This window comes from Ahaetulla prasina, chromosome 7, assembly GCF_028640845.1.
Source record: "Ahaetulla prasina isolate Xishuangbanna chromosome 7, ASM2864084v1, whole genome shotgun sequence".
Taxonomy (NCBI): domain Eukaryota; kingdom Metazoa; phylum Chordata; class Lepidosauria; order Squamata; family Colubridae; genus Ahaetulla; species Ahaetulla prasina.
The window spans coordinates 10396505-10414559 of NC_080545.1; the positions used below are offsets into that span (position 1 = coordinate 10396505).

General features: G+C 44.6%; 1 protein-coding gene across 6 annotated transcripts in view; it reads left to right on the forward strand.

Annotated features, from left to right (window-relative positions):
* Positions 1 to 18055, forward strand: part of CRACR2A (calcium release activated channel regulator 2A) — a 73909-nt gene that overhangs the window by 42589 nt on the left and 13265 nt on the right. For all 6 annotated transcript variants that reach the window (XM_058190433.1, XM_058190432.1, XM_058190434.1 and 3 more), the window contains 4 exons: positions 95 to 410; positions 3907 to 4039; positions 15696 to 15777; positions 17573 to 17687. In XM_058190433.1, coding sequence (XP_058046416.1) covers positions 95 to 410; positions 3907 to 4039; positions 15696 to 15777; positions 17573 to 17687 — 646 coding nt within the window. The remainder of the gene's footprint in view (positions 1 to 94; positions 411 to 3906; positions 4040 to 15695; positions 15778 to 17572; positions 17688 to 18055) is intronic.

Consider the following 18055-nt stretch of genomic DNA (forward strand, 5'->3'; position numbering starts at 1 on the left):
TTCAGGCATGAAAAGCAAGAAGCAACGTTCAGATTTCCGCTAGGTTATAAATGACCAAATTCTGTTGTTTGTGTTTTTCCTCATCGCTTTCCAGCGAGCCGTCCGAAGATGAGACCTTTAGCGCACCCCAAATAAGAAGTGCCCTTAGTATGAATGTGGATCTTTCATTAGATTCTGAGCCCCCTAAACTTGGGGGGCCGACCCAGAGGAAGCACATCAGAAGGCTAATATCCATTGAAGAAGATCATCTACCACATCTTCTGAATAGGACAGAGAGGCAACTAATACGGTGGTCTGAAAAAGAGGAAGATGAACGAGGACCTATGAATGGAGTCCAAGGGCAGCCACAGTTTGAACAGTCTCATGCCTCATCTAGGGAAGAGCCCGTAGGAAAAGAAACCCTGACAAATGTAAGGAAGAAAACTGAATTATTTAGATTTTGCAGAAGAGAATAGTTTGTAGTTTATGGTTGAACTATGGGGTCCTTGGTACTCTCGGAAGCGAGTTGTTTTCTTGCAGATTTTGGATTTTATTTTGGGTGAAGTGCATTTTGGCAAAATTAAAAGAATTACAGGGTTGATAGGGACCTTGGAGGTCTTCTAGTCCAACCCCTGCTCAAGCAGAAAACCCTGTAGCATTTCAGACAGATGGTTATTCAATCTCTTCTTAAAATCATCCAGTGTTGAAGCACTCAAAACTTCTGCAGGTAAGTTGTTCCACTGCTTAATTGTTCGAACTGTCAGGAAATTTCTTCTTAGTTCTAGGTTGCTTCTCTCCTTGATTAGTTTCCACCCATTGCTTTATTTATTTATTTATTTATTTTGTCACACGGTGTATATATAAGCATAAGCATGAAATAACTATACAATATATAAGCATATATATAAGCATAAGTATGTAATAACTATATTAATTGGATATAATGAAAGGAAATAATAGGACAGGAACGGTAGGCACGCTTGTGCTCTTATGCATGCCCCTTACAGACCTCTTAGCAATGGGGTGAGATCAATAGTAGACAGTTTTTGGCTGAAGCTTTGGGGATTTTGGGGATTTTGGGAAGAGACCACAGAGTCAGGTAGTGCATTCCAGGCATTAACAACTCTGTTATCAAGTCATATTTTCCGCAATCAATTGCTTCTTGTCCTCCATTCAGATTCTTTGGAGAATAAGTTGACCACCTCTTCTTTGTGGTAGCCCTTCAAACGTTGGAACACTGCTATCATGTCACCCCAGTTCTTCTTTCATTAAACTAGACATACCCAGTTCCTGCAACCATTCTTTGTATGTTTTAGCCTTCAGCCCCCTAATCATCTTTGTTGCTTTTCTCTGCATTCTTTCTAGAGTCTCCACATCTTTTTTATATTGTGATGACCAAAGCTGGATGCATTATTCCAAGTGTAGTCTTACTAAGGCATTATTCATACGGTTCTAAAAATTCACAATGAGAATACGCCTATCAGGGTATAAAGTTAGGTAAAGAAGGCAACAGCCGTACATTAGATCTTTCATGATAAGTTCTGAGTAAAATTGTAATGGGTATGTCTAGTTTAATGAAAAGAAGGACTAGGGGAGACATGAGAGCAGTGTTCTGATATCTCAGGGGCTGCCATAAAGAAGAGGGAGTCAAGCTATTCTCCAAAGCACTTGAGGGCAGGTGCTGGTTACCACCTTTAAAGCGCTCCATGGCTTAGGACCGGGGTATTTGCGAGACCGCCTTCTGCCACTGATTGCCTCCCAACGACCTGTGCGCTCTCACAGTGCGGGCCTCCTCAGGGTGCTGTCGACCAAACAATGTAGGTTGGCGGCCCCCAGGGGGAGGGCCTTCTCTGTGGCGGCACCAGCCCTATGGAAAGAGTTACCTCCGGGGTTACGCCAACTCCCCGACCTCCAGGCCTTCAAGCGTGAACTAAAGACTTTATTATTTCACCGAGCGGGACTAGGCTAAGAATGTATTTTAGCGAAATTTTAATGGGTTTTTAATCGGTCTTCGACCATTTTAGTGATTCAGCCACTAAATATTTGTTTTTAAATTGCTTTTTAAATAGTGTTTATTTATTATATTTATATCATAGTATTATGTGTATTTTAATATTGGCTGTACACCGCCCTGAGTCCTTCGGGAGATGGTGCGGTATAAAAATGTAATTATAAATAAAATAAATAAATAAAGAAGCAATTGGTAGAAACTAATCAAGGAGAGAAGCAACTTAGAACTAAGGAGAAATTTCCCGACAGTTAGAACAATCAATAAGTGGAACAATTTGCCTCCAGAAGTTGTAAATGCTCCAACACTGGAAGTTTTTAAGAAGATGTTGGATAACCATCTGTCTGAAGTGGGGTAGGGTTTCCTGCCTAAGCAGGGGGTTGGACTAGAAGACCTCCAAGTTCCCTTCCAACTCTGTTATTCTATTCTATTCTATTCTATTCTCTTCTGTTCTGTTCTGTTCTGTTTTGTTCTGTTCTGTTCCATTCCATTCCATTCCAATATCATTCTATTCTATTCTATTCTATTCTATTCTATTCTATTCTATTCTATTCTATTCTATTCTATTCTATTCCTATTCCTATTCCTATTCCTATTCCTATTCCTATTCCTATTCCTATTCCTATTCTATTCTCTAATAAATATTTTGGTCTCTCCTGTAAAAAGTTTAAACCACATGTGGATAGCTTCGAACAATCACCTTTAGATATAATTGGAAAAAAGGTAACGAAAGGTGCATTTTCCTTATTCAGTCTGAGGTTACATTAATACTACAAAGATGTAAAATGAAAAATGTGGATGCATAAATCTCTTGCTTCTAATCAAAGAACAAGAAATTTAAAACTCAGGAATAGAAATTTATCAAGGGAGCAGCAGCGAGACTTCCTATTGTAAGCAAGAGTTAAAACCATATTGCATTGTTTTAACTTTTATTGCTTTGTGTTATTATACATTCCGTATTTTAATCTTTTATCATTGCTATTATGGTTCGTCGCACAGTCAGCCAGATGTCCAGGCTGGCTTTGTCCACCTATTGAATCCTTCCCAGGGACCTGAGCTAGGCAGAGATGGATGTTTGATGGTCTTAAAGGTATCATTGCAGGATGTAAGCTGTTCCAAGCAAAGCTGCCTTTTGCAATTGACCGATGGGGATTCTGTCAATGCCGACGGTGTTCAAGCGGTGCTCCAGCTGTTTTGGGATTGCACCCAAGGCTCAAATACTATCATCTTTATCATGATCAATCGTTTTCTTATTAATCCCATATAAAAGAATCACCTAACTATTTCTCATTTATATATCGCATTCTTCTTTATCCTCCTGGTTTAAACGTTTTTATTGAGTTATAAGATAAAATAAGATACAAAATACAAACGACGGAAAGGAAAACGGTGGGGAAGAAGAGGGGGAAGAGAAGTGAGGGAGGATAAGAAAAAAAAGAAAAAGAAAGATTGACTCCCAACTTTCTCTGTTGCAGTAAAATAAGGCATTAGCATCAAATCACAACTTTTTGGGTTTTTTTTCCATAAGAATATGAATCAGCCATTTCTATGCATTCATTTTTATCCTATGCCTAACAATGCAACCCTATTTCAGGGTTCCAAGTAACACATCCAACGAAAGAAAACTCCGAGCCTTGAGGTTCCTCTAAGTTCCATTTTATGAGAGATGTCATATTGGCACATCTGGGAAAACCTGAATCTGAAAGCTTCCAGGTTTTCCCCACCCAAAGGAAAGTCCAAGTCCCTGCCCAGCACCCACATGTCCATCCCATGGTCCAATCAATGCACCATCCCAACTGAAGATGTCTCCCAATTCCAGCTGTCCAGGTGCAGGTCAAGATGTCCTTGACTCTCTGAGAAAGGAATGTTGTTATGACTACCTATCACCCTAAACGCCTAATATTTGTGCTTGTGTGAAGGATGAAGCATTCCGCATGGCTCCAGATCGTATTTTCAAGATAGTTCTGGTGGGGAATTCAGCTGTGGGGAAAACATCCTTTCTAAAGCAATTCTGCGAAGAACGGTTTTTCCCAGGCACGGCTGCTACTGTCGGTAAGTAAGAGACAACGGACACACATATGATAATGATGGAACAGAACAGAATAGAATAGAATAGAATAGAATAGAATAGAATAGAATAGAATAGAATAGAATAGAATAGAATTTTTATTGGCCAAGTGTGATTGGACACACAAGGAATTTGTCTTGGTGCATATGGTCGCAGTGTACATAAAAGATACGTTCATCAAGGTACAACACTTAATGATAGTCATAGGCTACAAATAAGCAATCAGGAAATGATATCAGTATAAATCGTAAAGATACAAGCAACAAAGTTACAGTCATAAGTGGAAGGAGATGGGTGATGGGAACAATGAGAAGATTAATAGTAATGCAGACTTAGTGAATAGTTTGACAGTGTTGAGGGAATTATTTGTTGAGCAGAGTGATGGCCTTCGGGAAAAAACTGTTCTTGTGTCTAGTCAGCGAAGATGAGCAGGGTGCACACGTCCCACTCGGCCTCTGCTCCTCCCCGCTCCTCTTTCGAAGCATCGAGAGCAGGCAGCTTGATGGCCCGGCTGGAGGGAAGGAGAATGGAACCAGGATACACGAGCAGCGGGCTGCTTGCCTTAGTGGGGCCGTGTGCACCTGCTGGCCCCCGATTCACATGGCCCGGTTGGAATTAGGCCATGGCCCCCAAGTTGGAGACCCCTGTTCTAGGTCACATATAGCAATAGCAATAGGACTTAGACTTATGTACCACTTCACAGTGCTTTCCCGCCCTCTCTAAGCAGTTTACAGAGTCAGCCTATTGCCGACAAACAATCTGGGTCCAAATTTTACCCACCTTGGAAGGATGGAAGGCTGAGCCAACCTTGAGCCTGGTGAGATTCGAACTGCCAAATTGCAGGCAGCCGGCAGTCCTCGGAAGTAGCCTGCAGTACTGCACTGCGCCATTGTGGCTCGTATATAATGTATCTTTTCAAATTCATTATAATGAGAACCAGTTCAGTGTAGTGGTTCAGGCGAACAGGTTGGAAACCAGGAGACTGTGAGTTCTAGTCCTGCAGTGAACACAAGGACAGCGGGATGACCTTGAGCCAGTCCCTCTCTCTCAGCCGAAGGAAGAAAGCAAGGGCAAACCACTTCTTGGAAAATCTTGCCCAGAAGGTTTAGTACAGATGTCGGCAACCTGCGGCTCTGGAGCTGCATATGGCTCTTTCATTCCTCTGCTGCAGCACCCTGTTGCCGGTTAACTCCACAATTGATAGGGCTTTCAGTTAGGACAGGTAGAGAAAAAAATGTTGCGCTAGGAGGAGACTATGTGGTGCAACCGGACTTCCAGTTGGCAGCAGAAAAAGGATGCTGAGCTAGGAAGAGATTCTATGGTGGGGGATCGGACTTTTGGTCAGCTCCAGAATTGAACGGGGGACTTCCGGTTAGGACTTTGTGGCTCTTTGAGTGTTTAAGGTTGCTGACCCCTGGTTTAGTAGAAGAACTAGTGTGATTTCTAGAAAAAACTTCGCTATTAGTTGAGAAATGTAGCAGAGTCCTGGAAGCCTGTCAACACAATTACGTTATTTAACTTATTCCTAGATTAGTTAAGGCAGAGTTACCCTGACTCTCCTTCCTTCCTCTGAGCTTAAGTGTCTCTTGGACCCACAACCCTTCTTCCTCCCCTCTTTTCTCAGACATCCTATCACATTCTGGCCTTTCAAATGAGAATAGCGATAGTAATAATTTTCCAAAAGAACAGTTTCTGGTTGTGATAGAGGCCGCCACGTGTTCTAGTGATGCTAAGGGCTCCGCTAAACAGGTCAACCATATCAGACAAGTCCCGGCTCAAGAGTCAGACTAAATCTGTTCCAAGCAAAGCCATTCAATATCAGAAGAACACACAATTTGAATTTCACGTCGCCCCGATTAACAAGGGTCATGTTGAATGCTATGGCTTCCGGGCACTCATGGAAAAAAAAAAACATGTTAGCAGAGTCCACCTCCCTCTGCTAGGCAAACCAAGGCACGAAGCTGACAGGCAATCAAAAGTGAATAATTTGGTCAAAGGGGAAAAAAAAAAAAGAACTTCTCGGTTATGGAATGGTTTTACCAACCAGAGCCATCAAAACAAAGATTTCAAAAAAAAATGAAAGCAGCAACTTTGGGAACATCTGGATTTAGAGGTTAATGAGCAGAGACTTTCTGGACCAAAGGAGTGTAATTTTGAAAGACAAGTTGTTTACCAAGCTGAACTGGAAGCAATTGGATTAGAGAATTACAGAATAACAAAGAGTTGGAAGGGACTTTGGAGGTCTTCTAGTCCAACCCTCTGCTCAGGCTATGTGTCGTGTCCCACTCCTCCTCTGACGGCCGGGTCTGGGAAGTCTGTATCAAGCGTGGCCACGAAGCCTCTGCAGCTTTGCCAAATTCCTGTCAGAGTTCTCAGGGCAGGCAGGAATCCAAGGTGTGACTTCAGCAAACCAGATGAGACTTTGCCTGACTCAAGGAATGCCAAAAAGCAGATCCTTTACATAGGCCATGGTGTGTGGCTCCATGACTCAGCACTTATCCAGGCCTGCCCCTCCCTTCCTTTTGCTGACGTCGCCTCTCCATTCTCCGGAAGTGGGGATCTGTCCACTGTATCTTTTCGTCCTCCTTCTCAGCTGCCGGCAATTCTAGCTCGTGGCTGGCTTCATGCTCACACGCTGTAGGAGGGAGGTTTGTTTGCTCAGTCTGTCCGGGCATGGTGCCAGGGCTGGGGGCTGGAGGCATGCCAGGCCATTCTTCTTCACTATCAGTCTCTGGCTCAGATAGCAGGAGATGGGAGGGGCCCGGCTGAGGAGAGGAGGGCGGGCGAGGCACAACACTATGGTTGTTCAATCTTTTCTTAAAACCTCCAGGGTTGGAGCACCCACAACTTCTGAAAGTCCAACCATTCCACTGATTGATTATTCTCACGGTTAGGAAGTTTCTCTTTAGTAGTTACAAGTTGCTTCTCTCTTTGATCAGTTTCCATCCATTGTTTCTTGTCTTGCCTTCTGGTGCTTTGGAAAATAAATTGACCCCCCCCCCATCCTCTTTGAGCAGCCCCTCAAATACTGGAATACTGCTATCATGTCCCCCCCTCCAGTCCTTCTTTTCTCTAGACTAGCCAAACCCAATTCCTGCAACTGTTCTTCATACGTTTTAGTCTCCAGGCCTTATTTATTTATTTATTTATTTATTTTATTTATTTATTTATTAAATTTTTATACCGCCCTTCTCCCGAAGGACTCAGGGCGGTGTACAGCCGGAGATAAAATACAAAATATGTACAATTAAAACAAATTAAAACATAGCAAAATTACAAAAACGGCTAATAATTAAAATTAAATTTAAAATATTTAAGAATATTAATAAAACCCCAATTTAAAATCGAACTATTATGCCAGTCCCACTTGAGTAAATAAGTATGTTTTTAGCTCACGACGGAAGGTCCGAAGATCAGGCACTTGACGTAGGCCAGGGGGGATTTCATGGCCTTTAACCATCTTAGTTGCTCTTCTTTGCACTGAAACTAGATTTGACCATGCCAGGGGTCTGCAAACTTGGCTCTTTTAAGACTTGTGGACTTCAACTCCCAGAGTTCCTCAGCCAGCTTTGCTGAGTCCAGGGGTCTGCAAACTTGGCTCTTTTAAGCTTTGCTGGATGGGGAACTCTGGGAATTGAAGTCCTCAAGTCTTAAAAGAGCCAAGTTTACAGACCCCTGGCATAGTCAATCATCAATGGCCCAGTTCAGTCCTTGGTGTTGAGACATACCTGGTTCGGATCATGAATTGTTGGTGGCTAAGAACAGGATTAAATTCTGTTATTTCTTGTCTTGCCTTCAGGCCCTTTGGCAAATAGATTCACCTCCTTTTCTCCCTGGTCTGCCCCTCAAATATTGGAAAACTGCTATCAAGTCACATGGGGTTATTATTATTATTATTTTTTACAATTTCGTTTCTGACCGTTCTGAATGTAACTGCTTTTTCTTTTCCTTTTTTTACATTTATTTTTATTTAACCATTTTCTTCACCTTATATCATGGGTGAAATCCAGCAAGTTCTGACAGGTTCGGGAGAACCAGTAGCGGAAATTTTGAGTAGTTCGGAGAACCGGCAAACACCCCCTCTGGCTGGCTCCAGAGTGGGGTGGGAATGGAGATTTTGCAATATCCTTCCCCCAGGAGTGGGGAGGGAATGGAGATTTTGCAGTATCCTCCCCCCAGGAGCGGGGTAGGAATGGGGATTTTGCAGTATCTTTCCCCTGCCATGCCCACCAAGCCACACCACACCCACCAAGCCATGCCTACAGAACCGGTAGTAAAAAAAATTGGATTTTACCTCTGCCTTACATCACAATTTCCATCTTTACAACACTCCTGTATCGGTACACATTCATATTATATATGCTATTATGAATACAATATGTAGTTGTTATTCTGAATATTTTTTTACATTCTACGTTTTATAACATCCTACTGTGATACTATATATTCTTCATCTATCTTTACCTTTATACTTATTACTATTTTCTAGTTCGTTAAACATCTTTTCTTGTTAATTTCCTAATCTCTGCATCTACTATCTAACCAGTTATACCATACATTCCAAATCAAATAATATTGCGTTTCTCCTTTATCTTTTATTTCTATTGTCAGCCTATCCATCTCTGCGCAATCTAATATTTTCCTTATCCCCATTTCTTCAGCTGGTATATTTCCATTTTTCCAATTTTGCGTATAAACAATTCTAGCCACTGTTATTACATGTCATATTAAATATTGGTTTTTTTTTATTATACTGTAGTTCCCTGTTAATATGCCTAATAACAAAATATCTCTGGTTTTAGCTCTGTTTGTTGTTTTACTATTTCCTCTAGCCACTTTCTTATCTATATCCAGTATTTTTTTTGCTATTGGGCAAATCCACCACATGTGATAGAATGTTCCCTGCGCCTGTTTACATTTCCAACATTCCGGTGATCTGTTTGGAAACATTTTTACTAGTCTGGCTGGAGGCAGATGCCATCTATAGAACATTTTGTATAGGTTTTCTCTGCTTGCTGCTGATATTGTCATTTTATACTCTCCCCCCTCCAACACACACCCCCCGCACAATTTTTCCCAGTTTTCAAGTTCTATAGTATAGCCAAAAATTTTTTGCCCAGGTTATCATTTCCTTTACTGTTTCTTCTTCCATTTTGAATCTCAATAAGTAGTTGAATAGTTTTTTGCAATCAAATTTTCCTTCAACCCCTGTAGTATCTCGCCCAGTTCTTGTGGTTCCTCCTCGCCCAGTTCTTGTGGTTCCTCATAGCATCCATAGTTTTCTGCATCTTTCTTGTACATAACTGCTTTTTCCGATGAGTTTGATGGCATGGCATTGCTGGAATTTTGTGATTTTTGCCTTCCCAGTAGTGACGTGTGGTTTTATACACTCCAACCACTTGCTTGTGTGTCATCTTCACTATCCAAGGAGTGTGCAGGAGCCTTTTCCAATGCCACAGCTCGAAAGAGTCGATTTTCCTCCTGTCTGGTTTTTTTCGTGCTCCAACTTTCAAAACCGTAGGAAGCGATGAGAAACACAATAGTTGCAGACAAATCTCCATTTAGGTGCCAGCCTGATGTTCCTTTTTTCCCCCCCCATATTCAATTTTGAATATTTTTGAATATTCAATATTGCTGTGCAAACCAAGTACTAATTATTGCTGTGCAACCAAGTAGACTGTGCACCGAGGGACACGGTGGCTCAATGGCTTAAGACGCTGAGCTTGTCGATCAAAAGGTCGGCAGTTCAGCGGTTCGAATCCCTAGTGCCGCGTAACGGGACGAGTTCCCTCTACTTGTCCCAGCTTCTGCCAACCTAGCAGTTCGAAAGCAGGTAAAAAAATGCAAGTAGAAAAATAGGGACCATCTTTGGTGGGAAGGGAACAGCGTTCTGTGCGCCTTTGGCATTGAGTCATGCTGTCCACATGACCACGGAGACGTCTTCGGACAGCACTGGCTCTTCGGCTTTGAAACGGAGAGGAGCACTGCCCCCTAGAGTCGGGAACGACTAGCACATATGTGCATTGGGAACCTTTACCTTTTTAACCAAGTATAATTTTGACATTTTATTTTCTGGATCGCATTCACTGCTTTAATCAGTCTGCAATGCTTGGGAACTACACATTCCATAATTCACACTAATTATTGCTGCGTAATCCGGTTCAATTTTGACACTTCCCCCCCCCCCCCACCTTCCCAGATTGCATTCGCTGCTTTGATCAATCTGCAATGCTAGGAAAATAAATTCTTGTAGGCATTTGATCTCATTACTATCAATCGCTATTTTGACAGTTCCATTCCTTGGCGCGGTTATGAGCTTGGCCCGTTTGATGTTGAAGAAGAGGTGAAAATTCTCGCTTTCTTCTCTATTCTTTTTGATCGGATAGATCAAGTTGGTTTCTGATATATTGGTTGTGTGTCGAGAATGGTGTCGTCACCATATAGGTTATCTTCGACCCATGACCGCAACTGAGCCCAGAATTTATGTTGCTAAGTGAGAAATTTAGTGAGTTTTGCCCTGATTTACAGTTTTTCTTGCTGCATTTGTTAAGCGAATCATTGCTGGTGTTAAATTAGCAACATGGTTGTTAAATGAATCCAGTGCTACCATTGACTTTGCTTGAAAGAAGGTCGTAAAATAGAATCACATGGCCCCAGGATACCGCAACAGTCATAAATGTGAATCAGTTGTCAAGCAATATTACTTTCTAACTACTGCACCATACAGATCAATGATAGATAGCAATAGCACTTAGAATTATATACCACTTCATAATGCATTACTGTACTCTCTAAGCCGTTTACAGAGTCAGCATATTAGTCCCAACAATCTGGCTCCTCATTTTACCAACCTTGGAAGGACGAAAGTCAACCTTGAGCTGGTGAGACTCGAACTGCTGGCAGCCGGCAGTCAGCAGAATTAGCCTGCAATACTGCATGCGCCATGATGAAAATTCTTTCATTTGATATATGGACAGACTGAACCATAGTGTCGTGTCCCCCTCCCCCTCCGATGACCGGGTCAAGGAAGTCCGTATCAAACGTGGCAACGAAGCTTCTGCAGCTTGTCAAATTCCTTCGAGGTTTATCAGGGCAGGCAGGAGTCCAAGTTGTGACTTCAGTGATAGAGTCCGATAGCAGCAAACTAGATGAGACTTTGCTTGACTCAAGGTTGGAATGCCAAAAGCAGGTCCTTTATATAGGCTGTGGGGTGTGGCTCCATGACTCAGCATTTATCCAGGCCTGCCCCTCCCTTCCTTCTGCTGGCGTCACCTCTCAGATCTCCGGAAGCGAGGATCGTCCCACTTTGAAGTCTCTTCAGCTGGATCTGCTGTCAGTAATTCCAGCACGTGACTGGCTTCCTGCTCACACGCTGTAGGAGTGAAGTTTATCAGGCTTGTCTGTTCACTCCTGACATCCTGTCCGGGCATGGGGCCAGGGCCGGGGGCTGGAGGCATGACAGGTCGTTCATCTTCATTATCAAACTCGGAGTCTGATAACAGACCCGGGTGGAGACGGGAGGGGCCCGGCTGAGGAGAGGAGGGAGGACGAGGCACAACATATAGTTTCAACTGGGAAAATGTGATCGTCCTAGGCCAGGGGTGTCAAATTGGATTTCTCTGAGGTTCAGATCAGCAAGCTGGCTGGGGGAGGGGCAGGGAGGGGGAGGGAAATGGGACGGATGCCTCCCGCAGCACGTGCCCCCCACGCACCCCGCTTCTGGCCAGCAGAAAGACATGTAGGCTAAAAATGGACCATGGGGGGGTGCAGGAGCCCCCCTAGGCACTCCGTTTTGGCCGGCATGGACACTGCGGGGTGGTCCTTTGATCTAAGCACCTCACGGCCTGCCTTGAGTTTGCCACCCCTATCCTAGAGCCAAGCCAAGTCCAAAAATACTAGAGAATTTCTGGAAGCCTGGCACCCTTGAGAAATTATTTATTTATTTTATTTATTTATTTTATTTGTCACAACAGTATATATAAGCATAAGCATGAAATGACTATACAATATATAAGCATATATATATATATAAGCATAAGTATGTAATAACTATATTAATTGGATAGAATGGAGGGAAACAATAGGACAGGAATGGTAGGCACACTGGTGCTCTTATGCACGCCCCTTACAGACCTCTTAGGAATGGGGTGAGGTCAATAGTAGATAGTTTTTGGTTAAAGCTTTGGGGATTTTGGGAATTAGCTATCAATTTTGGGAATTAGCTATCAATAGACAACAGACGTAAATATGTATCTATTTCTTGCATACTTTTGCACAGTATGCAAGAGAGTGTGTATCTTGCATACTGTGCAAAAGAGACACTCGAAAAGCCAAAAAGAGAATAAAAAGACCAAAACACTTCCCTACCAGCAATCAACACCCAGATGGGCATAGATTAACTCCAAGTGTGGGTTCTACTTACCTTTGCTCACGTGACAAGCTTCTGCACATTCACAGATCGCCTCTGACAACATCCAGGTCGGTGGAAGGAGCCTCCCGCCGGTTATACTACCGGTTCTTGCGAACCGGTCCGAACCGGGGGCAACCCACCACTGATTAACTCCAAGATTAAGATCAGACCAACAATCAAGAAATAAACAATCGTCCAATCACGGACCTTCCAAAGAAGCTAACCGTAAACAGCCCACCAAAGACCATTCCCACCAATACTGACAGGGCAAGCCTCTAGAATATAAACTGAGAGCAAACCCCATTCCTTACTAGCACGGATCATGTTACCTAATATGGTGATGAAACGTCTGCAAGAAAACGACCAAGCTCAGACGCCGCCAAGGGCCCCTCATTTCAACCCTGAGCTACAAATATTCTCCTTCATTGAGCCAACTGTTCTTGGCACCTCGTTGGTCAGAAATGTTTTCCCTTGCTTGTTTTTGTTGATGCATCCATGAGCAGTAAAATGGTGTTGGAATTCCTTTCGATTTTCACAAATGTATTCCTGATGTGGCCCTTCCTGGAGGTCTCTTCTAGCTGCTTGCAATCCCGGTGCTAGCAGAATTTATTGCCTTTCTTTGGAAGAGAAAGAAAGTTCTCTTTGGAAAGCAAAGAAACTGCTCTTTGGACATCTGCATTCAATCTCTTTTCTTCCTCCCATTTGCCTTCTGCTTTGACTGCCTTTCTCTCTCTCTCTCTGCTCGGCTAATTTTGGCGGTTTCATCTGAAAGCCATTTGCGCTTTTTTTCTGGTTTGTTGCATGGTAGGTGTTCAACCATGTGTTGTGGCTCCAGCCCCCGAACCTGGCCCCATGCCCGAAAGTGACTCCAAGAGTGAGGGGGAAGGGCCGGTAAGGCTTACCTCAGAAGCACCGATTCCTTTGGCCCGGCTCCAGGAGCCAGAACCAGGCCAGTCGGAGGATGTAATGAGGCTGACATTCCCTGATTCCTCCCTTCCTCAGGCTACGCCTTCAGACGCAGCTGATAACCATACTAATCAAGCCTGGATCGGGCCGCCCTTCAGAAGATTAGAGAGGCGGCTACATTAAAGAGAAGGATATATAAGGAGCTTTGGGACTGTTCTCAGTTCCACGGGAAGCAAATTAGCTGAACCGTGTCGAAGTGAGCTGAAGTCTTAATCTGTTTGAACTTTTTGGCAGGCAGCTGCGTTTTCTCGGCCAGGACTGATAGGAGACGTGAACCCACTGGCTGAAGGCCAGCTCGTTACGCCAAAGTGAGGACGGAGACAGAACACCATGGTTCCAGTGATGGTTGATCGCATTTCTTGCCACAGTGCATCAGGCGTCTTCTGAGTCACGTCCAGCAGTTCAAACCTAATTTTTATTTCACCTCAATTGCATGGAAAGGGATTTTGATGAGTGTTGATTTTGGTGTGGTCGAACTTCTGTGGTGTTGCTTTCTCTTGGATGTTGCAGAAGTTAACTCTGTTCTTAAAGGTAAAGGTTCCCCTTGCACATACGTGCTAGTCGTTCCCGACTCTAGGGGGCGGTGCTCATCTCCGTTTCAAAGCCAAAGAGCCAGCGCTGTCCAAAAACGTCTCCGTGGTCATGTGGCCGGCATGACTCAACGCCAAAGGCGCACGGAATGCTGTTCCCTTCCCACCAAAGGTGGTCCCTATTTTTCTACTGGCATTTTTTTACGTGCTTTCGAACTGCTAGGTTGGCAGAAGCTGGGACAATAACGGGAGCTCACCCCGTTACAAGGCAGCACTAGGGATTCGAACCGCTGAAATGCTGACCTTTTGATCGACAGGCTCAGCATCTTAGCCTCTGAGCCACCGCATCCCTCTCACTCTGTTCTTAGCCACCAGCAATTCATGATCTGAACCAGGTATGTCTCAACACCAAGGACTGAACTGGGCAATTGATGCAAAGAAGAGCATCTAGGATGATTAAGAGCCTGGAGACAAAAACATATGAAGAACGGTTGCAGGATTTGGGTTTGGCTAGTCTAGAGAAAAGAAGACTAGGAGGGACATGATAGCAATATTCCAGTATTTGAGGGGCTGCCACAAAGAGGAGGGGATCGATTTATTTTCCAAAGGACCAGAGGGCAGGACAAGAAACAATGGATGGAAACTAACCAAGGAGAGAAGCAACCTGGAATTAAGGAGAAATTTCCTGACAATGAGAACAATTAACTAGTGGAACAGCTGGCCTCCAGAAGTTGTGGTTGCTTCATCACTGGAGGTTTTTAAGAAGAGACTGTCACTTGTCTGAGATGGTATAGGTTCTCCTGCTTGAGCAGGGGGCTGGACTAGAAGACCTCTGAGATCCCTCCCAGCTCTATTCTGATTTTGATTCAGTGCAGTTTATTTGATGAGATCCATGTGTATCAGCAACAATTGTGCTGTGTGAACCAGATATTCATGATTCGAAATCGGTTTTGATGGCAAAATTGAACCAAACAAAGCATCCATATCAGAGGTGGGTTTCAGCAGGTTCTGACCAGTTCTGGAGAACCGGCAGCGGAAATTTTGAGTAGTTCGGAGAACCGGTACAATATCCTTTCCCTGCCATGCCCACCAAGCCACGCCCACCAAGCCATGCCACACCCACAGAACCGGTGTAAAAAAATTTGAATCCCATCACTGATCTGTATCATTCCTCTCTTCAAGTGTAAAGCTGTCAGAACTGTTTGACTACTGGGTTCTTCTCCTTCTCCTTCTCCTTCTCCTTCTCCTTCTCCTTCTCCTTCTCCTTCTCCTTCTCCTTCTTCTTCTTCTTATTATTATTCTCCAGAATGTAAACAGTGTCCTTTTTCAGCACTTGAGTTTTTAGAGTTTTCTCAACACTGGCATAGAAACCTTATATTTCTCAGTGGCATCAGCTGTTGGGACCAAGGGTTAGGATCAGGGTTCAGCTAATTTTCCAAAGCGCTAGAAAGGAAGACGAGAAGCAACAGATGGAAACTAACAAGGAGAAAACTGACCTAGAACTAGGGAGAAATTTCCCAACGCTGAGAACAATTACGAGCGGAGCATCTTGCCTTCAGAAGTCGTGGGTGTTTCATCACTGGGGGCTTTTAAGAAGAGATTATTGGACAGCCATTTGTCTGAAATTGTACAGGGTCTCCCGCTTGAGCAAGGGGTTGGACTAGAAGACCTCTGAGGTCCCTCCCAGCTCTACTCTGATTGACTGATACAATTGGAGCCGTTTGTCTTCTACAGGTGTGGATTATTCTATGAAAACGGTGAGCTTGGATGGCAGCCAGGTGGTGCTGCAACTCTGGGACACTGCTGGGCAAGAAAGGTAATCCAAGATCTTCTTATCTGCTGGCTGAGATCTTGGTAGGGCATGCCCCCGTGGTGTAGCTCTGCCCAATTCCTGTGTAAGGTGTGTCCATCCTCAAAGTAGACCAGAGTAGGAAACCACTGCTACGTAAATGGAAAATCACCAAAGATCCATTGGCTTCCCTCACCTGTTTTGACCTGTCTGCTGAGGCGGTTTACTGGGGTGTGGCTGATGAACGTGTTACAACTACTTGGAGCCACAGGTGAGGGCTGAGCGCCAGGTGAGAACCAACGGTGAATCGGTGCCCCTAAAATGGGCACACAGCAGGCAGGGCCTTCCACCAGAGTTGCTACTCCTCATAAACTCTTATCAGTGAGGGCTTCTTTTATGGCAACAGCTACAATGACAGACAGTGGGGTGGGATAGCTCAGTGGGTAAAGACGCTGAGCTTGTCAGCTGGAGAGCTGACAGCTCAGATTTGTGACCCGAGCGCCACGTGACGGATGAGCGTCCGTTACTTGCCTCAGCTCCTGCCTGCCTAGCAATCCGAAAGCATGCAAATGGGAGTAGATAAATAGGTACCACTTTGGCGGGAAGATAACAGCATTCTGTGCACCTCGGTGTATAATCATACTGGCCACATGGAAAATGTCTTTGGACATTGCTGGCTCTCTAGGTTAGGAAACAGAAATAAGCATCGCCTAGAGTCGGACATGACAAGACAGCGAAAAATTTTACTTTTAGTTTTTGCAATGACAGACACTTGCAAGAATGTTCTCCCTTTATCTTCATGTAATCTAGGAAGGGAGTGGTCTGAGGCCTTTTCTCAAGTTAATGTCACGGCCTGCACTCAGGCCTCTGTAAAATGACCGTTGCCTTGGCAGCAGTTCTTCCTCCTGTCTGTCAAGGCCATTCCCTTTTTCCTCTGCTTTCCGAACCAGCTGTGGGTTGTTGTTTTTCTTAAGCTAGGAATCCTGAAAGAGGTTTCTGCCCTTCAGCTTTTTACAAGAATTAGATACCAGGATATAACTTTTCAAATTCAGCTCCTGTGCCAGGATTCAGAGTTAAAGGCTAAAGACTGGAGCGGGTGTCGGCAATCTGCGGCTCTGGAGCCGCATGCAGCTCTTTGGGCCCTCTGCTGTGGCTCCCTGTCGGGTGATCCCACCACTGGCTGGCCCCTCCCCTCCCCCTCCCCTCCCAGTCACTCCTCACCTGGCCCGAGAAGGGCGATGGCGGGAGATGGAGAAGTGGCCAGGGCAGAGACAGAGAGATACACAGAGAGGGGGGAGAAACAGAAATATGTCAAAAGGGTTTTGTGGTTCCCGGTGTTTTTTAACAACCGGTTCTCTGTCCTAATGACTGGCTGGGTAGGCGTGGCTAGGGGGGGTCCTATGACTGGCGGAAGTGAGTGACATCGAGTTGCCCATCCAGGTTTTGTGGCTCCCGGTATTTTCTTTTCTGTGGGAAATGTTTTCCAAATGGCTCTTTGAGTGTTTAAGGTTGCCGACCCCTGCGGAACTCAAAGGACATCAGTCTAATGACCCCTCCCCTCCCCCTAGGTGCACGTTAAATCTTAGAAATTCAAGTTTGGTTCCAGGTGTTATTTTCTTTGAAGAGCGGTTAAAAAAGAAAAGGGAATGCTGACTGGATGTTTAAAAAGAAAACTTTTCTCAACACTTAAGAGCAATTTGAACTGCCGACCCAATTGGGGTCGAGAATGTTTTCAACTGAACTGAGTTTGGGCCGAGCGGGGAAGATGGCTGGGTTTGATGGCTCCTTTGTCTTCCCGTTCTGTAAAATCACCGACTTTCAGGTATCGCAGCATCACGAAGCAATTCTTCCGGAAAGCTGACGGGGTTGTTGTGATGTACGACATAACCGCACAAGACACCTTTGTAGCTGTGAAGCAGTGGTTGGTGAGCGTAGAGGTAAGTCCGATTGCATTTGAATTCTCCGGCATTTTGTCTTTTTTTCCCCCTTTTCCTCCAAGTGGTCCTCAGTTCCATCGGTCCTCTTAGGCCTGTGATGGCGAATCTGTGGCATGCAGGTCAGAGGTAGCATGCACAGCCTTCTCTGCAGGTGCGCGAGCCGTAGCCCCAGCTCAGCTCCACTGACATGCGTGCAGGCCTCCCATTGTCCAACTGATTTTCGGGTTTCTGCAGCGCATGCGGGGGGGGGGAGGGCGCAGGCACGGGTGGGCGGGATGTGCAGAAGGAAGTGGAAAATACCACCTCTGGCTGGTCCCAGAGTGGGGTGGGAATGGAGATTTTGCAATATCCTTCCCCCAGGAATGGGG